Here is a 27,014-nt window from a genome sequence, read left to right as displayed (position 1 = left end):
AGCCACAGGCACAGCCAAAAAAATCTAAATTATTTCAAAATAAAAAGTCAGGAGCTCTGATGTGGCTCAGCAGTAATGAACCCAACTAGTATCTATGAGGACGCGGGTTTGAGCCCTGGCCTAGCTCAGTGGGTTAGGGATCTGGCATTGTTGTGGCTGTGGCATAGGCTGGCAGCTGTACATCCGATTAGACCCCCTAGCCTGGGAACTTCCATATTTAGGGTGCAGCCCTAAAAAGACAAAAAATGTCTATTGCTGTTTATGTATATTACTATTTGTGTATATATGGATAGTGTGTATGTTACTACAATATGTGAATAAGTGTGTGCGTAAAGCTGATCCAGGTCAGATTAAGTACCTTCACACCAGTGGCTTTCAGACTTTTCTGACTGGGGCAGCTAGCATAAAAAATACTGTTTATGATCTGTACACATATATATTTGAAACAAAAAGTTCCTAACACCATACTTACTGTAACACCCACAGTGCATTCTCATGTTTTCATTTCTATTCTATTTCATTGTTCACATACCATCTCCCCCAACTAATGAGCCTCTCCCTGGAACTCTGCCCCATAAGACCAGCTCCCCAGCCTCGCCTCCCACCCAGCCCAGCTTTACCAAGTGCCCTCACTTGCACCTGCAACACCATTACGCAGGTTCTGAAATAGTTCAGTCCTTCACCTCGCACTGATCTCTCTGCCCACATGTTTCCTCACCTCCAGAAGGTCATTCCCTGACTACCCTGGCTAAAGTCACACTCCCCCCATAATCCTGTCATTCTCGGTCCCATCAAACCACTTTCTATGTCTCTGTAGCGCTGATCACAATCTGATATTATGTTCCATGCATTTGCCATCCATTTGTGTGTTGTCTCTCCCTGCCTAGAAAGTCAGACCATGAAACACAGACTTGATGTGTTCTGCTCATGTCTGTGGCCTCCCACCTGGTACACAGCAGCCACTAAGTAGGTATCATCACTTTGTGGGTGTCACCAAGTTTCTAAATGTAAGTAGAGAAAGCATGACTTGACTAAACCTTGGATGTTCTTTCTTTCCTCCCTAACTAGGAATTCCACAAGTCAATCTACAGATTCAATGCAATCCCCATCAAGATACCAATGGCATTCTTCACAGAACTAGAACAAATTTTTTTTTAATTTGTATGGAAACACAAAAGACCACGAATAGCCAAAGCAATCTCGAAAGAGTAAATCAGAACAGGAGGGATCAGACTATACTACAAAGCTATAGTCATCAAAGCAGTATGTTACTGGCACAAAAACAGATACAGATCAGTAGAACAGGATAGAAAGCCCAGAAATAAACTCAAGCACCTATGGTCAACTAATCTATGACAAAGGAGGCAAGAACACCCAATGGAGGAAATACAGTCTCTTCAATAAGTGGTGCTGGGGAAACGGGATAGCTAGACGTAAAAGAATGAAATTAGGATATTCTCTACCACCACACACAAAAATAAACTCAAAATGGATTAAGGCCAAATACTATATGATATCACTTGCATGTGGAATCTAAAATATGGCACAAATGAACCTATCTCTAAAACAGAGGCAGACTCATGGACCTGGAGAACAGACGTGGTTGCCAAGGGGGAGGTGAGAGGAGGTGGGATGGATGAGGAGTTTGGTGTTGGCAGATGCAAACTGTTATGTTTAGAATGGATAAGCAATGAGGTCCTACTGTATAACACAGGGAACTCTATCCAGTCTCTTGGGATAGAAAATGATGGAAGATAGTATGAGAAAAAGAATGTGTATTGTGTATGGCTGGGTCACTATGCTGTACAGCAGAAATTGACACAACACTGTAAATCAGCTATACTCTAATAATAATAATAATAATAATAATAATAATAATAATAATAATAAACTCCTAGAGGAAAACATAGGCAGAACACTCTTTGACATAAATCACATCAATACCTTGTTCGATCCACCTCCTAAATAATACAAATGAAAACAAAAAACCAGTATGACCTAATTAAACTTCAAAGCTTTTGCACAGCAAAGGAAGCCATTTTAAAAAAGCCCTAAAAGACAACCCAGAGAACGGGAGAAAATCATTGCAAACGAAGTGACCGACCAGGAACTAATTTTCAAAATATACAAATATCTCATGGAGCTTTATATTAAAAAAACAAAAAACCCAATAAAAAATGGGCAGAAGGTCTAAATAGATATTTCTTCAGAGAAGACAGACAGGTGACCAAAAGCACATTAAAAGATGCTCAACATCACTAATTATTAGAGAAATGCAAGTCAAAACTGCAATAAGGTATCACCTCACACCAGTCAGAATGGGCATTATCAAAAAGTCTACAAACAATGAACAGTGGAGAGGGTGTGGAGAAAAGGGAGCCCTCCCACAGCATTGGTGGGAATGTAAACTGGTGTAACCACTATGGAGGACAGGATGGAGATTCCTTAAAAAACAAAATAGAAACTACCCTATGATCCAGCAATCCCACTCCTGGGCATCTATCTGGAGAAAACCATAATTTGAAAAGATACATGTACCCCAATATTCACTGTAGCAACTATTTACAATAGCGAAGTCATGTACGCAACCTAAATGTCCATTGACAGAGGAATGGATAAAGAAGATGTGGTACATGTATACAGTGGAATGTCATTCAGCCATAAAAAAGAATGAAATAATGTCATTTGCAGCAACATGGGTGGAACTAGAGGTTGTCATACTGAGTGAAGTAAGTCAGACAGAGAAAGACAAATATCATGTGATATCCCTCATATGTGGAATCTATTTTAAAAAGACACAAAAGAACGGATTTATAAAACAGAAGCAAACTCACAGATTTCAGAACCAATCTGATGGTTACCGTAGGTGACACCGCTCTAGCGAGGGAAGAACCGGGAGGGTGGGAATAACATATACGCACTACTGTGTAAAATAGATGATTGACGAGAACATATCTTCCTGCAGAGCATAGGGAAATCTACTTAATAGTTTGTAATAACCTATATGGGAAAAAGGAATGGATATATTCTTATGTATGACCGATTCACTTTGCTGTACATCTGGAATTAATACGATATTTTAAGTCAAATCTACTCCAGTTAAAAAAAAAAAACAAAAACAAAAACAAAAAAACACCAAAAAGACAACTATGGACTCCAGCCCAGCTTCTCTGGTCTCTTGCATTGATGTTGAGTTCTCTGTAGCCCTGCTGGGACCAGGCTCTCCAACCCATAGTCCCTCTGTCCCCCTGCCTGCCCGCCTGCCCCCACACACACCCCGGCCACCAGCATGTGCTCAACTTTTATGGAAGAGCCGGCCTCTCTTTGCTGCCATGTGCCTGTACCTCCAGACTTCTCAGCCACCCTTATTTCCAGCAAGAATAAGAGAGGGAAGAAAGGAGTAGGAGGCAGGCGAGGAGGAGGAGAAAGCTGATGCATTGACCTCCTCTACACCATTTCTCTTGCAATAAAAAATGTCACTCTTGGCCATCAGGCTTCTACAGTGCTCACTCAATCCATAGCCCCTGACTTTGGCATTCTCTACCCATGCCCAAAGTGTTTCTGCATAAAATGACTTAGGAGTTCTCTTTAACTGCATTCTGCAGCTTTGTGTTTTCTGACTAGATACAAACTGCTTCTACCTCCAAAAGGGCTGTTTCTTCCCCTTATCACCATTTTGGGGGGAGGGTTACTAGTAAGTTCCTCATAATTAGGGTTTTCTTTTAAAAGGGCATTCAAGGAGTTCCCGTTGTGGCACAGTGGTACCAATTCTGACTAGTATCCATGAGGATGTGGGTTCGATCCTTAGCCTCGTTCAGTGGGTTAAGGATCTGGCGTTGCCATGAGCTGTGGTAGGTTAAAGACTTGGCTCAGATGTAGTGTTGCCGTAGCTGTGGTGTAGGCTGGCAGCTGCAGCTCAGATTCGACCCCTAGCCTGGGAGATCCCATATGCCGTGGGTGCAGCCCATAAAAAAGGAGGGGTGGAGGGGGGTTCAATTGTTAAGAAGAAAGGACCGGGATCACGACGGTGTGAATGATGTTAATAACATATACACACTATGTCAAGGGTACAGTTGGAAAGCATGCCTTCAGTTTTCGCTTGTAAAGGCAGAAGGTGCTTGGAAGATACACGTATGGAATGAATAACACTGGTTTCCCTCTGGAGCATCTCTTGGGAACAGGAAACATTTCCAGTTATCTATTCCAAGCCCTTAGTCAATTAATTCTAAAAGACTAGCCCTTGCATGTGCGCAAGAAGGTCAATGCAAGTTGCATTTCGGAAAAGGAAGCAGCTTGTTTGCGGAAGGTGTGATGTCACCAAGAGCGAAATTAAAGGGAATGGATGAAATTGATCTTTGATACTCAGGGCCATTTAAAACCTTCGTAAGCCCCAGAGAGTCCTACTTTCATTATATCAAGTATGTTAAAATCACTCACATCCTATACTAAATATAATTTTGCCCTGAAAATTTGAATGGAGTTTTATAATTCTGCTTTAGAAACTATTTCGCGATGAGTAATATTTAATTTGCAGTTGGCTACGATTTGTCAGGAGTCACTGTCTCTCCTCAGGAATTCTTAGGAAGTGAGAAAACCTAACCCCCAAATTCTTTGCAAATGGAATGAGTATTTATAAAGGCTAAATTTAACAATTAGTCAAGTTGATATGACATTGTGATTTACTGACAATTAAGTATATATTAATTTTTTTCCTGTTTTCTTTTTGTCTTTGGAGCCAATACTTTCTTTTTGGATCCTACAAGATCCAATGACTCCTTCAATATGTGTCCCACACCTTTCCTTCTGGAACCTCTGGCTCAGGGTGTGTCCTTTGCCCCCTCTGCCCCCTCCAACGCCTCAACCCCTCCTGAACCTCCCCAGCCAACCTCATAAGTACCTCGTCCTCAACTTCTCCTTCATTCCTTACTTCTTTTATCATCTTTCTTCGCCACTTACATTTTCCCATAACACTATGGCTCCAAGCTCTGGGCACAGCTGATGTGCTAATGCCTTTAAGGAGTTAATAACTTACAGTCCAGGCCAGATGATTACATCTTTTCATATTTACATTTTTTTGGGGGGGTTATTTTTGTTTTTTATTTTATATTGGAGTATAATTTTTTTCTCTACAATGTGTTAGTTTCAGGTGTACAACAAAGTGATTCAGTATGCACATATCTATTTTTTTTTTGTTTCTTTTTTGGCTGTCCCAAGGTATTTGGTGTTCACGGGCTGGGGTTCAGATCTGAGCCACAGTTGTGACCTAAGCCACAGCTGGGGCAAAGCCAGATCCTTAACCCACTGTGCCGGGCCAAGGATCGAACCTGTGTCCCAGGGCTCCAGAGACTACTAATCCTGTTGCACCATAGAGAAACTCCCATACATCTATTCTTTTTCAGATTCTTTTCCCATATGGCTTATTACAAGATACGGAGTAGAGTTCCCTGTGCTGTACAGTAGGTCTTTGTTGGTTACTTATCTTGTATATGGTAGTGTGTATATATTGCATTTTAATTGGGCCTTTTTGAAGATGCATCTGAATTCAGAGGATTCCCTTTAATGGTGTAAATTTAGGGCTTAATTGTAGGACACATTTCTGGGCAGGTGCAAAATCCTTGGGAGAAAATTTTCAAAACACAAAACTAAAAAGGAAATCTTTCTCCCTCGGGAGCTCACAAATGAGTCAGGGAGATAACATATGCACCATACAACCATGACATAAGGTAGACAGCACCATTGCAGAAGTGTAAATGAGGGGCTGTAAAGGCTCACATTAAAAGAACTTGCTTCCAACTGCTAGAATCAGGGGAGTCTTCCTGGAGGAGGTGACATTTAAGTTGGCCTCTGAAGGATGAGAGGGATTCTGGAGGTCTCCTGGTTTTGGCTGCGTCGGTCTGAACTAGCTGCTGTTCACAAGTCACTCCAGCAGAGGGCAGGCTGAGCAAAGATGGGATGGAAAGTCTGATCTTTTAGCCAAGTCTCTCATGCTGGTCTCAGCACATCCTGAACTGTCTAGACAGCTTTCTAGGCTTCCTAAAAAGGGTGAGTCCTCTCTGTGTGAGTTTTAGAGTTATTTGTCCCAAGTTTGGGCTCCATATTTACACCTTTGGCTTTGCCTGGAATTGATAGCAAGTTTGCATGTTCCGTCAGTTTCCTAAAATTCAGGGCAGACTGAAGCCTGGTGCCTCCTCTCCTTGGACACGAATAATGCCCTTTCTAGAGAAGCCAGGCCAGGCAGGATTGAGGGTCCAGGCTGGTCAAGGGAGACAAATGCTTCTCCAGGTTGCCACAGAAAGAGCCTCAACTTTTCCCATCACCCCTCATTTTGTCCCTTCTCCGTGATGAACTGTGAGCCAGAGTAGGGGTTGCTTTGCTGCTTGAACTCTCTGCTGTCTTAGATCAAGTGTTTTATCAAGGAAACAGTCCCACTTCCGTAAGGAAATGGAGAAAGCAGAAAAGGTTAGGAGAAGCCAGTGTTTGATTTCAGCCTCAGCCTGACCCTGCGGGGAGCTCAGGAGTATAATTTGTAGCCCATCTGGAGACAAAGGGATGGTTCTTTCACACCCTGCACCCGTCAGTCACTGGCTCTCCTGCTCCAGGGGCCATAAACTCACAGGCACTTTCAGTTCTTGGTGCCCCTGGGTGAGGCAGTTCCTGTAACCCTTGTTTGACCCTCTGCGGACAGTTGTTGGCAGGACCCTCTAGGAGTGAACACAAGCGGCTGGGGGTGGACGTGGAGCTGGTGAGAAGATCTGAAGGGGATGGAACCGCACCCAGAGTGCTCCTCTCTCCAAGTCCCCTTCTATTTATCGGACTCCCCATGACTGCAGACTTTGTCCCCCCAGGCAGAGCATCTGGGAAAAATCTGAAGATTTGAGCCCTCTCACCGACTTGTAAGAGGCTTTTCCCAGGATCTCAGCAACTCCTTTGTTGCTCGGCGGAACCCAGATCTTCCTTGCTGGCTTTCTCTTCTCTGTCCCCAAATCCCTCCTCCCTTAGCTCCTCCTCAAAGCGTAGCCCTTCTGTGTTCTCTGCTCCCAGCAAGCATCACTTCGGGAAACCCCGTGTGTGTATTAATGGCAGAGAAAGGCTTCAGGAGGTGGTACGTTTTATCCTGATGCCCCTCTGTTTCACTGAAGAGTAAGTTGTTTGAGGGCAGGGCTGTGTCTTAGTCACCATCCAGGCTGCAGAATAAGGAGGCTCTAGCTGCGGATCACAGACCGCCAGCGTCAGACTAGCAGGAAGTGCTTCTAAAAATATGAGCCCTCCTTCCCCTCCACACGCGCAAAGGAACCTGGGAGTCTGCTTTTTTCCACAAGCCGCCTACATGATGATGATGCTGGTTAAAGAGTGAAAACCACAGCTGAGCACCTGTGGGGGTGGGGTGGGGAGTCAGAGCAAGCCCTCCAGAGAACTTTCTAGCAATAACCCGGGGGCCAATGCCTTCCTCTCCATCCAGCTGCATCTCATCTCAGCGAGCCCCACCCCACCCAGTGCTCAATCCCCTGTATCTGCCTGATTTTTCACTTTTTATCATAGCTTTTATTACCTTATTTATTGTGTTTATTGCTTCTCCATTAGAATTTTTTTTTTTTTTGACTTTTGTCCTTTTTAGGTCCACACAGCATATGGAGGTTCCCAGACTAGGGGTCAAATTGGAGCTGCTGCTGCCGGCCTACACCAGAGCCACACCACCACCAGATCTGAGCCACATCTGTGACCTACACCACAGCTCTCGGCAACGCAAGATCTTTAACCCACTGAGCAAGGCCAGGGATTGAACCTTCAACCTCATGGTTCCTAGTTGGATTCGTTTCTGCTGTGCCAAGACAGGAACTCCTCCATTAGAACTTATAAGCTCCATGACGGAGCTCCTGTTGTGGCTCAGTGGGTTAAAAACTCAACTAGTATCCGTGAGGACTCGGGTTCCATCCCTGGCCTCATTCAGTGGGTCAGGGATCTGGTGTTGCCGTGAGTTGTGGTGTAGGTTGCAGACGTGGCTCAGATCTGGCATTGCTGTAGCTGCGATGTAGTAGACCAGTGGCTGTGGTGTAGGCCGGCAGCTGCAGCTCTGATTCAACCCCTAGCCTGGAAACCTCCAATATACCACAGGTCCACAGGTGCAGCCCTAAAATGACAAACAACAACAACAAAATTGGAGGTGAGAAAGCTCCTCCCATATGGTCAGCTCTGCCCTTTGAACCTGCTGCTGTCTTGGGGAAAGTTCTGTGGCTCCTCTGAGGCTCTGGAGCTTTGCCTGTAGCAAGGCTGCCTTCTGAGATATAGGGCAGCTGGAGAATATTAATGCCACAATCATATTTATTTATCCAACACTTACATGGCAGCTACAATGTGCCCCTGTCCGCAGCTCCTGCCTTGCTCCTGATGCAGGCTGCATGGCTTGGGGAGGGCAGCGGACGCCGCTAGCTCTGCTCCTGGAGCCCCTTCAGCTCAGCCCTCCCATCCCAAGCTCACGTCCTCTGTGGCCTCTCCTTCACCAGTCCCTTACATCATGTCCTTAAGAATCCCCTTTCTCATAGCAACATACTCCCTTATATTCTCGAACTTTCCTGCTACTGCTTCCAGCACTTGGCTTTCGCCAAAGCCAGGATTTCCCCAGATATATTGATTCTCAGGTAATTGATGAAGTGGGACAAAATCAGTCTGAAGTTTGAGCAGCAAGTTAAGGCAATAACAGGGACAGAAACAGGAGCTCAAGAAGAGACACTCGGAGTTCCCATCGTGGTGCAGTGGTTAACGAATCCGACTAGGAACCATGAGGTTGCAGGTTCGGTCCCTGGCCTTGCTCAGTGGGTTAACGATCCGGCGTTGCCGTGAGCTGTGGTGTAGGTTGCAGACGCGGCTCGGATCCCGCGTTGCTGTGGCTCTGGCGTAGGCCGGTGGCTACAGCTCTGATTCGACCCCTAGCCTGGGAACCTCCATATGCCGCGAGAGCGGCCCAAGAAAGGAAGAGACAACCGAGTACAGATCATGAGGTCCCAGAGTCTCATTTGGGCAGGTGAGAAGAGGTGAGGAACGCAAAGACATGTGGCAACAGATCCAGGGGGTGACAGATGAAGTGGCAGAAGCTTGGGAAACCCAGAGCCACCATTAGCCCCTGGGGCATCTTTGAGAACATTTGGAAAGGGTGCTCCTTCCCCCACCCAGCTAAAGCCACGTCAGGCACGCAGCCCGGTGAGTGGAGTGAGAGCTGGGTTCCGGCTCCCATTCCCCCCCCCCCCCCCAGAGCTGGGCACCTCTCAGAGCAGCCTTCGTGTGAATACACAGAGTGGCTATGGGAAACCCCAGGGCAGATGAGGCAGCCTGTCTCCATCCTCCTCCCCAGATGAGATCAGCAGACCAAGTCCAAGCATTCCGATCCAAGGGACAGGGCAGACACAGCTGTGGACTTTGGGCTGCAGCGGTTTGCAGCATCTGGTGGCAATCTGGGCGATGCCCTGGAAGGGCTGGACCTGGAAAGAAAGACCTTAGATACTCACCCCAGACCTAGTGGGAATGAGGAAGGGGTAGGTCTCCAGCCTAATGCTGGGGTCCTGTGGCAGTTGGGACCCAAGAACCAGGGAGCCAGGCAAGCAGTTCTCCATGTCACTACCTCCTGTCTCCACCCTCAGCCCATCCTCCCCGAGACACCCAAGTCCCACACCCATGCCAGCACCTCCGATTCTGTTACTCTACATCATAAGCTGTACGTGTCAGCTCAGCATCAGCTCTGCTTGAACCCAGTAAATGCTAGTGGATTAAACCCAGAGACCCATTTTTGCTGTGGCCACCATTTATATGCTGTTTACCTGCCATAAAATAAACCATTAAATACATAATGTGTACTTTGCCTTGTGGCAGAGTAACTTCAAATATATCATAAAGTGGCAGAGATGGAAGTGACCTTAAGCTCACTGAAATTCAACATCCTCCATTTACAGAGAAGGAAACGGATACCCAAAATAGAGAAGGGTCTTACCCAGAGTCACACAGCTGGCGAATGGCAGAGCTGGGATGAGGACTAGAAATAATACATGGGGAGTGGAGTTGGGGCCTGGCAGCAGAGAGAAGGCTTGCTGATGGTGGAGGGGCCAGGCCTTTTCTTTGCTCCTCACTTGTGTGGATGAAGCAGAAAGGGAAGTCCTGAGTATGAGATAATGGAAAAAGAGAGTATTGCCTCTGCTCCCAGTTCCTGGCACAGAGCTCTTAAAACCTTTGTAATTTTGGAGTTCCCTTCATGGTTCAGCGGTAACAAAACTGACTAGAATCCATGAGGACAAGGGTTTGATCCCTGGCCCCACTCCGTGAGTTAAGGATCCAGTATTGCTGTGAGCTGTGGTGTAGGTCACAGACTTGACTTGGATCTGGTGTTGCTGAGGCTGTGGTGTAGGTTGGCAGCTGCAGCTCTGATTCAACCCCTAGCCTGGGAACTTCCATATGCCGAGGGTGTGGTCCTAAAGAGAAAAGAAAAAAAAATGTCCTTTGAAATAAATTGGCAATAGTCAGTAAACTGTTTTTCTGGGTTTTCTGAGCCACTCTAGCAAATTATCAAAGGTGGGGAGTTTGTGGGAAGATCGCAGGCAAGTTTGACAGCGGCTGTGGGTAAACTGGGGGCCCACTACTTGCAATTGGCATCTGAACAGGGGACGGGGGGTGCAGCCTTGTGGGACTGAGTCCCTAACCTCCGGGGGCCGTGCTAGAGCGAGGCAATTAGCGTCAGAATTGCTTGGTCTGGAAAACCCACTTGTCTGGTGTCAGAAGTGCTGTGGGTTTGGGTAGAGAAATAGCAGAAGGGTTTTCCCTATTCACTGAGCATGCTCAGCACCGAACAGAAAATCTCTCCATAATGGGAATCTCAACAGGGAAAGGGGCTCTCTAGCACACTGGTCTTATACGTGGAGGATGTTCCCTTAAAAAATGAAGAAATCCGCAAAATCTGGACACAGGTTTCTAAATTTCAAAATATTCCTTGAAGTTTCTATTTCTTTGGAAGTGCCCCTGTACTGTGCTCAAACAGCAGGACAACCCGACATTTGGGAACCCACTCTTTCTTTTCTCAATGTTGGGATGTCCGGAGGAAGCCCTCGCCCAGCTTGGCATCTGTCAGTTTCCGTGGACTGGGGGAAAGTTGTGCTTCTGGGCAAGGGTCTGGTCAAGCCCTGGGGGGGCTGGTGAAGCATCTGGGCTCGCCCTACCTGTGGCAGGACGGTGCTCACGCTGGAGACCCTGTGATCCTGCTCAGGGAGGCTTGACCCTCTCAACTCAACCAGAAACAAGTGGCCCCAAACCGTGACCCAACTGTAGCGCAAGGGGCTTGCTCGCCCCCTGCTGGGGGAATAGAAGGCAGGGTCAGATTTCCACTCCCCAACCTGCCCCTCCCACCAACTGCCCCCCCACCCCAGCCTGGCAACTCCCCCTCAGCCCCTCCACCCCCACCCTCCACCCCACCTCCAGTTGAAGACAAACTGAACAAAAGAAGAGCTGCTTTCTGGGGAACTTGGGTGCCTTCCAACCCAGCCAGCCTAGGCAAAGGAGAGAGGAAGGAGAGGCTCCTATTCCCACCCAAGGGATCCCAAAAGTCTGTCCTTATGTGCTTTGACTGATTCTGGTTCAAAGTCATTTTTGCTTCCCATTCTAAGGCACTAGGAGATACCTTTCTTTCTGACAAACTCTCTGGCCGAGTACAGGGGCATTTTATTATTTTTTTTAATTTTTATTTTATTTTATTATTATTATTATTATTTTTGTCTTTTTGCCTTTTCTAGGGCCATTCCTGTGGCATAGGGAGGTTCCCAGGCTGGGGTCGAATTGGAGCTGTAGCTCCCGGCCTACGCCAGAGCCACAGCAACTCAGTATCCAAGCCGCATCTGCGACCTACACCACAGCTCACGGCAACACCAGATCCTTAACCCACTGAGTGAGGCCAGGGACCGAACCCGCAACCTCATGGTTCCTAGTTGGATTCGTTAACCACTGAGCCACGACGGGAACTCCAAGAGTTAAGAAACTATCTAAACTTGACCCTTTGGAAGTTCCTGTTGTGGCTCAGAGGTAATGAACCTGACTAGTACCCATGAGGATGTGGGTTCCATCCCTGTTCTCACTCAGCGGGTTAAGGACCCAGCATTGCCATGAGCTGTAGTGTAGGTTGCAGACATGGCTTGGGTCTGGCATTGCTGTGACTGTGGTGTAGGCTGGCAGCTGCAGCTCCAATTCGACCCTTAGGCTGGGAATTTCTATATGCCACATAAGCAGCCCCAAAGCAAAACAAAACAAAACAAAAAAACAAAAGCAAAAAACAACCCGGTTTATACTGATGAAGAAACAGAAGCACAGAGGAGGAAACCAAAACTAGCAAACAGCAGGGTCAGGACCAGAACCCTATCTCCTGACTTCCCCTTTCCCCAGGGGCGTGTGACAACCGTGAGGCTGGGAGTCCTTTACAAAAGTTTCCCAAACTGCCCATCTTGCTGGTGAGATCAGCCTCCCCCTCAGTGTACTGTGCCCGTTTATGTCACCCCCTCCTGGACTGGAAGACCATGGGTTTGTTCGCCGTTGTGTTCCAAGTGTGAGGGGCAGTGCCTGGCTTAGAATGAGTGCACCACCCTTTCTTTTTTTCTTTTTTTTTCTTTTTTTTTCCCTTAAGGCCACCCTTACAGCATATGGAAGTTTCCAGGCTAGGAGTCAAATCAGAGCTGCACCTGCTGGCCTACACCACAGCCACAGCAACGCCAGATTGGAGCCAAGTCTGCGACCTACATCACAGCTCATGGCAATGCTGGATCCTTAAACCACTGAGTGGGGCCAGGGATCGAACCCAAAACCTCATAGATCCTTGTCGGGTTCTTAACCCACTGAGCCACAATGAGAACCCCATCATCCTTATTTTTTTTTCTTTTTATAGCCAAACCTATAGCATATGTAAGTCCCCAGGCAAGGGATCAAATCTGAGCCACAGCTGCAAACTATGCCACAGATGTGAGCAACTAGAACTCCCTTATTTCTTTAATTAATAAGCTAGTCAGTGTAGGCACGGCCAAACCAAATTCCTCAGCCCTCAATGTGATCATTTGGGACCAGAAACTGAATGAGCTGAAATAGCGTGGTCAGAACCATAAACAATGATGTGTTTTCTTTATTTATATATATATACATATATATATGTGTGTATATATATATAAAATTTTAATTTTTTCCATTATAGTTGATTTACAGTGTTCTGTCAATTTCTATTGTACAGCGAAGTGACCCAGTCATATATATATATATATATATATATATATATATATATATATATATATATTCTTTTTCTCATATTATCCTCCATCATGTGCCATCACAAGTGACTATAGTCCCCTGTGCTATACAGCAGGATCTCATTGCTTATCCACTCCAAATGCAATAGTTTGCATCTATGAATCCCAAACTCCCAGTCCACCCCACTCCTTCCCCCTCCCCCTTGGCAACCACAAGTCTGTTCTCCAAGTCCATGGGTTTCTTTTCTGTGGAAAGATTCATTTGTGCCATATATTAGATTCCAGATATAAGTGATATGGTATTTGTCTTTCTCTTTCTAACTTACTTCACTTAGTATGAGACTCTCTAGTTCCATCCATGTTGCAGCAAATGGCATTATTTTGTTCTTTATTATGGCTGAGTAGTATTCCATTGTATGTATATATATATATACCACATCTTCCTAATCCACTCATCTGTCAATGGACATTTAGGTTGTTTCCATGTCTTGGCTATTTTGAACAGTGCTGCAACGAACACACAGGTGCATGTATCTTTTTCAACGAAAATTTTGTCCAGGTATATGCCTAAGGGTGGGATTGCTGGGTCGAGATTTTTTTTTTAAATCATTATTAGAGTTGATTTACAATGTTTCTTCAATTTCCACTGTACAGCAAAGTGACCCATTTTTTTTTCCATCAGGTTCTAACCCAAGAGACTAGATACAGTTCCCTTTGCTGTATAGCAGGGCCCCATCACCCATCCCTTCTAAATGAAAAGTCTTCTTCTACCAACCCCAAACTTCCCTATCTCTTCCCACCTCCCAGCAAACACAAGTCTGCCCTCCATGTCCATGATCTGTTTCTGTTTTGTAGATAGGTCATTTGTGCCATATTTTAGACTCCACATATGTGATATCATGTCATGATGTGGTTTTGAGCATGAATGTGTTTTGGACTCCGAAAGATTTGGGTATGAATTCTAGCTCTGCCATCTACTGGCTGCATGTCATCAGGCTTAACTTCCTTAACCTCAGTTTCCATGCCCATAAAAAAGAAATAAAAATGCTTACTTCGAAGAGTTGTTAGAAGAGTTAAAGGAATTATGCGTTTAAAGTGCTTGGCCCAGTGTTTGGCACACCGCGAGCCCTCAAAGTATGGTAGCTTTTTACATTAGAGATGCTAAGTGAGCAATGATGCCTCTCTCACCCATACCCCCTTCTAGGAGCAAGCCCTACTCACGGCCCCTGCTGCGGCCCCATGACCTTGACCTTGGACATAGCTGATTGGACCAGGGTAGGGAATTAGTAGGGGTTAACCTGTTTAGTTCCCCTCTTTGTGAGACCTGGACCTTCCAGGCAGTTGCCTGCTGATAATGAATTCTCTCCTTTTGGCCGCTGGATGAACCAAGGTAATTTAGCCTTGGGAACCCATTGGAAGAGGGTGCCTCAATGCTGGGAAAAAAGGTTCCTCACCCTTGAGGGTCAGGGTGAGCAGCAGCTCAGCGCTGCTGCCTTAAGTGCTCAGGGGAGCCAATGCCATCAGCACATGAAGGTAATGGCCCCATGCAGAGTGGATCGGCATGGCATGTTCACAGGAGTGACGGAGGTGGCGGTGGCGGTGGCAGCAGGGGACATGGACCCTGGATGTGAAGTTATCACTGAGGTGCACATGTTCATAAGCAGACATGAGTCAGCTCTGGGGGCTTTTAAGAGGGCCTGGAAGTCCTATAATAACAGGTGCAGGGCAGGAGGCAGCCAGGAAAATACCCTCTTGTGTTCTTACGGAACCCTAATTTTTTACTCTAGACTCATGTAATCCAGGACCCACAAAACCCAGAGCAGTGGGGATCCAAAGCACTGAGGCCCTCATCCTTCTGCTCGGCCACAGACGCAGACAACTGCATCCCACTCTCTCTTCCCGGCACCGTGTGCTCCCTCCACCCGACTCAGACATCTGTTCCCCACCCACTCCTTCATCACCACCTCCCCTCTCTCCTCCTCCTCCTGGGTGATGCTGTCTGTCTGTGGCGCCCCCCCCCCCCCAATCCCTGTCACAGAGTCACGGGCCGCACGTCCGTCCTCCCACAGCTGCAGGTTCCTGGCAGATGTCCACCCCGCGCCCATGAGCTGGGCACTCCCTGGCTCTGAGGCAGCAGATTCCGTTCTTGATCGGCTTTAGCTCTCAGTTCCTAACCCTGAGCCCAAATCTGCCTTCTTAGAAGAGAAGCTGGTCCTGGTTATGTCCTCTGGAGCTCTGTCAAACGAGTTCACTCTATTCGCTCAGACGTGTGACATGAAAGTCATGTCCACTCTTGCCTGAGGGTCCCCCACATCCAGCCACTTTTTCCCTTCAACCCCCTCATCCGCCCTTCCTCCCCATCAGCACTGCCCCCGCCTGCTCCGGAGTCTCACCACCGCGTGCCTGGCCCGCCCCCAGCCTCTCCCCTCTTCCAAGTCTTCCTCCTCACTGCCTCACAATGAATTTTTCCAAAACATCAGCCAGCATGCATCTCCCCTGTGAGGGGGCCTTGGAACCTATAAAAGAGTCTTCCTTAACCTGGCGTTCAAGGTCTTCTTTCCTGTCTCCAATTTCATGTACAATTGCTTTCCTACACAAAAGCCTTAGCTGCAGGCAAGCCAGTCAAATCCATTGTCATCGGAACCTTCCATTAGCACTCTTGCCTCTTGGACCTCTTCTCTCTCTCCTCTAATCCTGCATCATTTTTCGAGGTCTCCCTGACCACCTTAGGCTCTGAAAGGATGCCCTCCCACATCCCACAGAACCTACAATCCTCACTACTATGCTTTGCATGAGCTGTCTTATTTTTTGGCCATGCCCACAGCATGTGAAAATTCCCAGGTCAGGGAATGAATCAGCCCTGCAGCAGTGACTGGAGCCACAGTGACAACACCGGATCCTTAACCTGCTGAGCCACCAGGGAACTCCCTGTGCTGTCTTATTTTTGATATGAGTCCCATTGTAGCTCTCTCTCTCTCTTTTTTTTTTTTTTTTTTGGCTTTTTAGGGCCTTACCTGTGGCATATGGAGGTTCCCAGGTTAGGGGGCAAATCGGAGCTACGGCTGCCGGCCTACACCACAGCCACAGCCACGCAGGATCCAAGCCTCATCTGCGATCTACACCACAGCTCACTGCCGTGCCAGATCCTTAACCCACTGAGCGAGGGCAGGGATCGAACCCCCAACCTCATGGTTCCTAGTTGGGAACTCCCCATTGTAGCTCTTCTGAGAACTTTTATCCCCCCAACCCCTTTCACAGATAAGCACTCAACACATGAGTTTTGAGGACAAAGATGAGAATCAACCCAGCTGCCAGGACTCCCGGAGTCTCTCCACCATTTTCTTCAAATGTTCTTCCTTCTCCGTTTTTCCAGCAGCCCCTGAAGAGGACGCGGTAGTCTCTGTGGGGTCTGACCACTGTCAGGTCTGATGGAATGGCAGTTCCCCGAGCCAAAGGCAGGGGGAGGGATGAAGAGGGTTATGATGAAACAATTTGGCCGCCCAGGTTCCCCAAATATTTGATCGGTGTTCGAGTTCTTCCCTTCTTCACAATGCATCTTAAAGTTCTTCCTGAGAGAAAGTTTCCAGGATCGCTCGGAAGGGACCACCTCCCTTGACCATCCAGTTAAAACTGTCGCATACCTGCCATATCATGGGCACTCTTTCTGGAACACGGAATCTTTGTTTTCTCAACTTGGCCTGCTGTTTACAAGCCATGTAATGGGTATGTTTTCTGACTGCATGTTTCTATATTGATTTTTTTCAATCCGTCCTATTCCTTTTCTGTGTACGTCAGGGTGTGCATTTCAGATGCCGACCTCATTGTCGGGAAACTTACAAAGTTGGAAGAGCTGCAGCTGAGGGCACAGATCCCCCCCCCCACACACACACACACACGTGGGCTCGCTCAAGTCCCTGCTACAGCAGCTGTGCGACTTACATAATATAATCTTTGTGCGCTTCAGTCTTCCTCATCTGAGGTAGCTCCCCCCCATGTACTGTGGGGATCAGACCGTGTATGTATGGTGAGCTTAGCCAGGCACGTCACACACATAACAGACAGTGGCCATTACTGCCAATGACTCTTCAGGGAGTGCTTCAGTCCCACGTGGCAGATGGCAAGATGTCCAAGGAAGGCCTTTGATGGTGATGACAGTGATGATAAAACTGTTAAAAGAGGCTATGGGGAGTTCCTGTTGTGGCTCAGCAGGTTAAGAACCCAACTAGCATCCATGAGGATGCAGGTTCGATCACTGGCCTGGATCAGTGAGTTAAGGATCTGACGTTGCCAAAAGCTGGGGCATAGTTTGTAGATGTGGCTCGGATCTGGTAATGCTGTGGCTGTGGTGTAGGCTGGCAGCTGCAGCTCCGATTGGTCCCCTAGCCTGGGAACTTCCATAAGCAGAAGGTGAAGCCCTAAAAAGAAAGAAAGAAAGAAAAAAAAAAAGAGGACGTGGAAGCCCTTATGACTCAAAATTCGAGCTAGACCCACAGAGCCCAAAGTTAGAAAATTGACCACTATTTTGCTTGAGTAGTCAAGGTCTGGGCATCTTCTCTTTACCCACTATGTCTACTAGGGGAATCAGGTGATAATACATTTTGCAATTTTTGAGAGTAGGGAGGGGCTTTGGGGACTATAGTTAATAACAGAGAAGGGGCCATTACCCTTTAGGAGCCTGAGAACCCCCTAGCCACCCTGCCTCTCCCCTCTGCACCCAGGGAGTGTACCTCCAAAGGTTGATGGCTGAATGAGGGACTGGTGCCTCGCCCTGGGCTAGCACCCCACCCCCAACTCCAATGGAAGCTGAGCTGGAGCGCATGGCTAAGGACAAGAAGCCCCAGCTAGGCTTCTTCCTTCCTGAGTTAATAGAGATAAGCCACACAGACAAAGGTTACAGGGACTGTGACCCCTTACCCCTTGACTCTGGAGGTCCACTTCACCACCCAGATGCAAGTCTGTGGACGGGAAGGGCAGGACAGAGGCCGGCCTGCTCCTGGAGGGGGCACAGCCGTTACATGCTTAAGGAATCTAGTCTCTCCCAAATACCTATAAGGTAGATGCTACTCTCTCCCCCATTTGGGGAAGAAACTGAGGCGCAGATGAAGCAAGTTGCCAAGGCTACATGGCTGGGCTGGGACTTGAGGCCAGGCAGGCTTGCTCCTGGCTTGCCTTTTGTCTACGCTGCCGCTGGCTAAGAGCCTCCATCACACCCCTTAGCCTCCTGACAGGGAGGCCCTGCGCTTCCCTCCAGCAGACAGGGGAGACTGGGGTGGGGTGGGGTGGGGGTGCCATGCTGGGGGCCTTCGGCGCAGCACCCGATGGAGAAGGCAACACTTCCACACTTTTCCTGCATGTGTGTACCTGTGAGTCCCAGTAATTGAACACAACCAAAAGGTAAAAGGGGCGCACTTGTGACCAGGTCTGTAACCCAGGGATCACCTTGGACATCACTGAGATAACCGGCTGCATCCACGACTCTGTCTTCCCGGCCCTTGTCTCCTTCTAAGGGAACAGACAAGTCTTGGCCTCTGCTGAAGGAACATCACTCATCTGCCATATTTTTTTTTAACCACTTGATCAGCCCTCCCCCAGCTGGCCCCCGGGGTGGCCCCAGACTCAAAGGCCCCCGATTCATAGGCTGATCAGAGACCTACCATGTGGCTAAGAAATGATGAGCAGGGACCACATTCTCAATCTTGGGAACCTGATTTTGGAAATACAGAGACAGTGAAAGCTGTGAGCCATGGGGACTGCAGCTGAAAGGGTCCGGGGGTGGTTAAGGCTGTGACAGGTCAGGCAGAGAGACACTGACGTCGCAGACGCACCAGAATATAGAAGAACATACGCATATGGAGAGGGAGAACAAGCCGGATGGAAGTGAGGCAGACACAGACGAGCGAGTCAGGCCAAGATGAAGATGAAGCATGATAGCGGGTGACGTTCAACCCTGCCTGCACTTAAGAATCCACCTGGAGAGGAGTTCCCTGGGAGTGTAGCAGGCTAAGGATCCAGCATTGTCACTGGTGTGGTGTAGGTTCGATCACTGGCCCGGGAACTTCTGCATGCTGTGAGTGTGGCCAAAAAGGAAAAAAAAAAACAAAAAACCACCACCCGGAGAGAAGTGAACAAATACTAGTGCCTGCGCTTAACCCCAGGGATTCAATGTGATTGGTGTGGGGTAGGAGCCGGGCATTAGGAGGTTAAAAATCTCCTCAGGTGGCTCTTGGTGGAGACAAATGCAGGACTGTGGCCCCATGGGGACGCTCCCAGACTCCAGTTGCTGCTGCAGCCTGGCTCCTGCCCTGCAGGAGGCCCCAGGGCTCAGGTTCTCCTGGGGCCTTTGGCAGACACTTTTGGATATTTAATCGCTTATAGCTCCTGCCTTATCCCTTGCTAACAGAACTCTCATTTTGTACAAGCACTAGAGCAGCAACATGGTCAAGCAAGATGGGCCCAACCCCAAAGATGAAGCCCAACCGGTCCAGGCCAAATGAGGTCATGCCATCCATTTCTCTCATCTCAGAGGGGTGTGTGACCCAGTTCTGACCAACAGCATGTTGCAGGAAGGAAGAAGGACCTTATCCCCTTTAGAAGAGAGAGGGAGAAGCTAGAGAAATGCCCCTTCCCCTTCTCCTGCATTTGGGAGTTATGCTGACTGATGTGATGCTTGGAGCTTCTGCAGCCATCTTGTGACTCTGACGGGAAAACCAAAACTGCAGAGAATCAGAGCCCTGATGTGGCTACTGCCATTAACCAACCCCAGAGCCACCCAGCTCCAGACTTCTTGGGACTTCTCTATGCTGACTATGTTCCTGGTGCTGTCCTAAGCACTTTTCATGTATTACTTCATGGATGAAGACTGGCTCCATTCCCAGCAGGGGAACTTCCCATACCCTACCCGCTACTCAGGGCAATATAAGCACGTCCCTCTGTGACATAAAGTGACATAATGTGTATATAGCCAAAGACAGCAAAAGTCCTCAGAGCCGGCTTGTTCCATGTCCACAGCCCACCCGCCCTGTCTCTCCTTGATGGAGTATTCACAGCGATGCCATTCCAGTCACTCCACAAAGCTGGCTCTCCCCCAACCCTTGCCTTTCACCGCCTCACTCGCCTCTCTATTCTTACTCATTGCTCCCCTCTTCCTCTTTTCCTCAACAACTGGATTCGAGAGGACAAGAAATGGAAACCCTCCAGCGCCCCCTCAAGCCAAAAATATCTGGAGTGACAGCAGATTTTTAAAAGCTGGGTTTCTAGGCAGTGGAGAGTCCTTAAATATTAGCCATTGGTTTCATCAACCTGGTTGTAGCTCAGAAATGGGCCTTTTTTGGGAGTCCTGGACATGCTGTCCTGTCCCCTGACCCAAACATAAATCTAAGCGGTCCCCAAAGAAAGGGCCCTCCAGCCTCCTTCCGTGCTTTGCCAGGGGACCACTCGGGGTCCGCACCCAGGGGGTGAACAGGCTCCTCCTCAGGCTCGCCGGGCAGACCCCACAACTTTCCCCATCTTCCTAACTCTCCTCTCCATGTTGGGAAGGGAGTCACCTTGGCTCAGCCCCGCGGTTCAGGCTCAAAGAACAGCACCGGTCTGAACAGTTACACAGATTTTATTTGTCACTCATTGAGCACAGGAAGGTCTGGGCAGGCAGAGGTGTCACCATCACCTCCCCTGGTTCACACAGACCATGAGACTTGGTGGTCGGGGGTGGGGCGGGGGTGGGGGGGGCCTGTTCCTACCGCAGCTCGCTACGGGATTAGCACAACGACGCATTGGCTCTTGTTCTATTTACACCATGGAGTGTGGAGAGGGTACATTTCTTACACTAAAAATATATACTTTGGAATCTCTAAAACAAAAATATCTCTATCTCTACAGGAGACCTACTAGAAAGAACATAGAAAACGAGGGAAATGTACCAGCACCTCAAGTGGTCCCTTCCGTGGGAAGGTTGCTCTGCTCTCCACTCAACACCATTTGCTTGGGAGGGCGGCTGTATCTAACCAATCAGACAGACAGACAGACACAGACAGACGAGAGGGAGGCTTATTATCATCTTGGAGGAGTGAATACAGGAGGGAGGTGCGGGGAGGAGGATTTTGGCCTCTTTTGCAAAAGGAGTAGTTGCACATTCAGTTTGGTACTTCTGTTTCCAACGTTATTGCTTGTGTGAAAACCCTGCATGCTGGAGTCAACTGCGAAGCTGCTGAGAACAGCCCAAGCTCTGCTGATTGCTGCTGGGCTCGGGCAGGCTGTGGGTGGTCGCTTTCTCTCTCTCTCTCTCTCAGAAATACTAATGCCATTGGACAAGACAGAAGAATTCTGTTTTCTCCAATGCTGAAAGTGGGCTGGGTTTAAGAAAACGCTATCCTTTTTCTTTTTAGAAGGATCAGAAAAACCATTTCATATCCCTTTGCGCACAGAATCTCCTACGAGTTAGGCCTCGGGAGGAATCATTCCACTTTCTGAATTTTCCCATTAAAAAGATTCACATGACCCTCCTTTTCCTCTTTTCAGCTTCAAGCAATACAGTGACTTCACACTTCTTTTGGTGATGAAGATTAGCCTCCTTTCTGGTAAAGAAATGCGAACTGGGTCAACTAGGCATTCTCTGTAATTAATATAAGACACCAAGGGCACCAAGAATCATAAACAGTAGATTTGGTAGAAAAAAATCCCTTCGATTTGGGTTTGGAATGTCTTTCTCATACGCTGAAATACGGATGAGCCTGAGGGCTTGCGAATCCTTTGTCCCTCATTCTAAATAAGGCAAATAACCACCAAGTTCCCTTTTTGAGAAGCCCCAGAACCCGCCAGGCTCCTCACCTCTCCCACCACCTCCAACTGGCAGTGAAGGACCTGTGACCAAGCACTCCTTTTCTTTCCAAAGAGAACTTGAAAGATGGAGGAAAAAGCAGAAAGGAGGGGAAAGGGAGCTTGAAAAAGCTGGGTCAGTAAAAGGGGACAAAACTGAGGATGATGTCACATTTGGCCAGCCCAGGGCCAGGAGGAGGGATTTTGACCTTGCAGGAGGCCTGAGAGCTACAACCAGAGGAAGACAAGACGGCTGAAAACATCCAGTGCATGCTCAGTGTCCTGCCAGGATGCGGCTGGGAAACCTGAGAAGTCTGGGGAAATGCGGTAACAGACTAGCAGAGATTGCTTAAAAATCCTCGGAGGAGGTGCTAACTCTCCATGGAAAGAAGACATTTAGAGCAGCTGATAAAGTAGCAGAGAGAACAGACCGCATAGTATGTGTGATGCTGGTTAAAATGAAAGCCACGGGCCCTGAGCTCAAGCTTTCTCCTAAGCTTCAGGAAAGCCTGGCGACTCCAAACATGGACACTGACATTGACAGAGGAATTTCAGGGAGAATGGCCAATTCCTCCATGAAGACGGAAGTCCAGAGCACTGCATAGGTGGAAAATAAAGTAGAACTGGGAATTCTTTTTTTTGGATGACCAGAAACCAGATTCCCCAAACCAGAGACCTCTTGAAGGTCGCGTTTGTCATAGCCTGAGATGTCAACCACATCTAAGACTTGGCGTATACCAGATTTTTTATCAAACACCTATGACTAATTGAAAAGCCAGTCATATTCCAGACAAATAGAGACTATTTATAACATTTTTTGAAAATATATGGTTCCCTACCTCTCTACCCCAAAGGCAAATGCGTATGAACAAGGATATAGGAATAGGAGCTGTGTGCAGCAAGGACCAGCTCTCCCAATTACTCCAATAGCAGAAGTCTGAAGTCATATATACCTAAAAGGAGCTAGCCTGCATTTTGTGCAACCAAACATTTTTGGCAGTTTCACAGCATATTTCTGCTGGCCTTCACCTTCTCCCTAGGCCAACTCTTCTCTAAGTCAAGGGCTGGGAAGGAACCCACCCACTTAGTGATGCCAGTTCTTCCCCTTAGAACTGAGATTCCACTCACCATCACTTTCTTAAATCCCTGGCCTCCCCACCTCCCTTCTTCTACACTACCAACCTATCAGGGCATTGGCCTGCCAACACTCAAACTATTCTTGAAATCTCCCCTTGTCCTAAAAGAGGTGGCCCACTTCTCTGGCCCAAACAAGCCTTGGTGTAGAAATTCCCTAACTACCTGCCTTGCTTTCTACTCCTCAATCAGTTTCTCTGTAATGTTGAGTGGAAACACCTTTTTCAAGACTAATGTGCCTGTATTTGCCCTCAAGCTGTTCCGTCAGAGTAGAGAAGGGACGCCTTAAGTGGGAGAATAACCTTATTAAACCTTTTAATATCCCCACAGTCTAGGTGCATGAGGCTGTTTAATAACAGCGCTGAAATCTCATGGGTCCACATTCATCTGTTGACAAACACACATGCAGACACACGCACACACACACATGTGGCTGTCTCTTCACCATCACTCCCAGTTTCCTACCCTACAGACCACCCAGCTTAACTCTGCCACCCATGGTCATGGCTGCAGACCTGAACAAGGAAGCAGCCAGGACTGAGGTGGAGTGCTGGGTGGGACACGGGAAAGACGAGTGAGGAAGAGTAGGGAATGCTCCTACCACCAACGTGCGGTACAGATGAGGCCACCTACTGCTGGAGGGAAATCTAAGAGCCTAAAGACTGGCCCAGCCTTTCCAAGCCAACTTTCTGAAGGTGCAGTAACCTGGGAGGGTCTGGCTCGGGGCGCATGCACTATGCCGAGTTAACAAAGACAGGCCCCCCACTCTCCAGAAACCTGGTGGCACAGGGCACCACAAGACCTCAGTGTGTGAGGTGCGCTGAACTGTCACCTAGTTCTGTCACATGATGTATTCTTTCCCGTTCTGTGCCTTTCAGCCACACTGAGGCTGCGACACGGGAGCGGAGGCAGCAAGAAGAGATGGGGGAGGAAGGTGGAGGAAGGTAAGGGTTTGTTCTAAGGGAACAGAGAAGATGAAAAAGGAGGCAGGCTCAAGGAAGCAGCCAGAGAGGGACAGGGAAGATTAGCAAGAAAGCTTTTCCCATTGACGGGTTGCCTTTCGATGTTTTTCTAAATGGGCAGGTAGGTGGGTATGATGATTATTACATTAATGCTAAAGTGATAAAATGTGAAGCTTTGGCTCTCGAAGATTTTAATGCCCATAGAGTTCAAAGAAGCATAACTGTTCCTGTCTGCACCATAGAAAAGGAAGCCGAGGTTGTCCCTAAAACAGCCTGGTGGGTAGAAATCAGACAAACCAGGAACAATACCCACAATTCAAAGGGATATCATTTTAATATTTGAAAGCAGCGTGACGTTCAGCCAGTGGCACTGGTACAGCCATACCTACTGGTAGTTTACAGCAGGCATCCGTTCTGAATGGTTGGTGTCCATCCCGTACCAGTTGTTAAATATTTTGAAAATCATCTGTGTATTAAAATAACTGTGGCTCCAGGAGATAGGGAAATATGAAAGAAATGCAGGATTCCTTCAATATCAAAGGTCCTTAAGAATAAGACTAGAATAGACTGATCTATTTTTGTCGTCTAAAGAATACCAAACTCCAAGAAGTTATGTAGCCAACTCTTCACCTATGAAAGGAGCACACACCGAGGGTCCCACTGGAGAACTATTTTCTAGGATGGAAACTGAGCTGATCTGATTCCCTGGGTACCGACATGCTTGCTAGTCACGTTCTGTGCACAAAGGAAGGGAAAGTCTATACACATTGGAGCCCAAACCCTCAGTATTCACTGCAACAGAGAAGACGAAAACTATAGTTTTAAGCTAAATACCAAAATTAATTTCACCACTTACAGTCCATTTCCCAATGTGGCTTTTTACATCTGAAAGTCAGAACAGTTGTCCACAAAAAACCCTCACGATGATGAAGCAACCACACGGCTGAAGGTGGTTTGGTCCATTGAGTTGAGGATGGTTTGCTACTAAGGCAGCTAAGGAGACATTACGTAAGCCCCTGGATCTCTCCAGGAGGGGAATCAGACTGTGTCTTTAAGGGACAGCAGCAAGACACGGGTGTTTCCACAACACGGCCAATAAAAACACCTCATCTCCCTTTCTACTCACAAACAACTACAATCAAACCTTTCCCAGGTACCTAGAAAGCAGACACCATGACCATTCTTCAGGCTAGGAAGTCCTTCCTGGTATCTAAACTACTTCCTTCTGTAGCAATTTAGGTTCATTCTCTTTTTCTATCAACAACACCGAGAGCAGCTGCTCATCCTCACTCATCATGACTGATGTCCCCCTGAGCCTTTTCCTGTCTAAGCTAAGCAACTCCAGTGTCCCCCTTGGCCCCTTCATCATCCAAGGTTCTCGCTGAGTTCTGCAGGCTGCTGCTAGGGAGCAATGAAGATGCGCCCGGGTCAGAGGCATCTTCTGGCTGCAGCGGTGGGCACTGCCCCGCCTAGGAGCAGACCCTCCTGACAGCCTCTGGGTCTGACCAGCATCCCCCAGAGTAGGCAACCAAACCAAGGCTCAGGGCTGCCCAGGAGCCTGCAACCGCCCCGGAACTGGAGAGGCTTCCCTTTCTTCTCTGCTCGCCTTCCACTCCCCGACCTCATCCTGGGGGAAGAGGGACCTCCCTGAGGCAATCCTCAGAGGCAGAATGGATCCGTATGGCTCAGCAGGCCAGCAGAGGGTTTCAGAGGAAATGTCTGGAAAATGGGAAGCTGGGTCTTCAATGGCGGCGGTTCTGAAGAGAAAGAGAAGGAAGAGAAGTGCCAACAGGAGGTAGACTTCCGCTTCCACGCTTACACCTGGCGATGCCCTCCAATGCCCATCACGAATAACTGAAGGCTCGGCATGGCTTGGACAGGACCAAGGACAGGGCCAGGCTTGGGCTCGCTTCTCAAGGAGACGCGCCATCTTCTCTGTAACCAGAACTTCCCTGAGGCACCTCACGGCCCACAGCCTCCAGCCCAGCAAAGACTTTTAGTTGAAGAGACTGAATAAAAGTGTTACAATTAGACAAAAAGGGAACACATGATTCATTCCTGCTTTTAACACAATACTTTGAAGATGTCACCACAGTTTGGATCTGGCTATATTTTAAGTTCATTTACAAGTAGACGAGTTCTCAACTAAAAATAACCACGTGCGTTATACATTTCAACAGCTGCCTGGATTTTCCTCTGAAGGAAACAAGATTCTATATTTCACACGCATTCAGCACAGATTTATTTTAACCCATTCGATGAAGAAATAACCCACCACTACCACCCACTGGTGGCTGTGACTTTGCAAAGCACGCCGGTTTCTCCTCAGAGCAGCCTTCTGAGTGAGGCAGTTCGTTATTATTACCCCATTTCATGGCTAAATAGACCAAGCGCCAGAAACAGTGGCCTGCCAGGTTGTACACGGAATTAATGGCTGGGCCAAGCTTCCTAACTTAGCCTAGTGCTTTGTTATTTTTAACTAGAAAAGTTGCCTCTAATAAGACCTAAGATTTTGCCTTCAGTTATCTGATGACTTAATGTCTGGACCAAATTAATCATGTAATTTGGGTGCAAAGCCCACCTGCGTGTAGACAAAAATGTCTCAAGTCTTTCCATTTTTTCAACAACCAGGTTAAAACTGATCCACGCTAATGACGAATGATATTCAGAATTTAGTTTCCAAAATAAGAGAGCAGTTACAATGTAATATTTCAAAATCTTCACTTGGCAATAATTCTCATTATGGAACAAGTTAAATAGGTTAAAGTCTATCAACTTTAAAAGTCAATACTAGCCAATGGTATTTAAAGTCAATACTGTCAACACTATTCAGATATTTTAAAGATTTTCC

The 27,014-nt window shown here is 47.7% G+C and overlaps 1 protein-coding gene across 3 annotated transcripts in view; it reads right to left on the bottom strand.

The window, feature by feature from the left end:
* Nucleotides 1-20,844: 20,844 nt before the first annotated feature.
* Nucleotides 20,845-27,014, bottom strand: part of SLC4A8 (solute carrier family 4 member 8) — a 79,026-nt gene continuing 72,856 nt past the window's right edge. For 2 of the 3 annotated variants that reach the window (XM_047786656.1, XM_047786657.1), the window contains exon 25: nucleotides 20,845-25,920. In XM_047786656.1, coding sequence (XP_047642612.1) covers nucleotides 25,704-25,920 — 217 coding nt within the window. In that variant the 3' untranslated portion in view covers nucleotides 20,845-25,703. Of the gene's footprint in view, nucleotides 26,173-27,014 lie in introns of all 3 variants that reach the window. The other variant, XM_047786658.1, reaches the window with a different exon arrangement.

The sequence above is a fragment of the Phacochoerus africanus genome, chromosome 7 (assembly GCF_016906955.1).
Source record: "Phacochoerus africanus isolate WHEZ1 chromosome 7, ROS_Pafr_v1, whole genome shotgun sequence".
NCBI lineage: Eukaryota > Metazoa > Chordata > Mammalia > Artiodactyla > Suidae > Phacochoerus > Phacochoerus africanus.
Note: the sequence above shows the minus strand (reverse complement) of the source record. Positions and strands in the feature narration are given on the sequence as shown.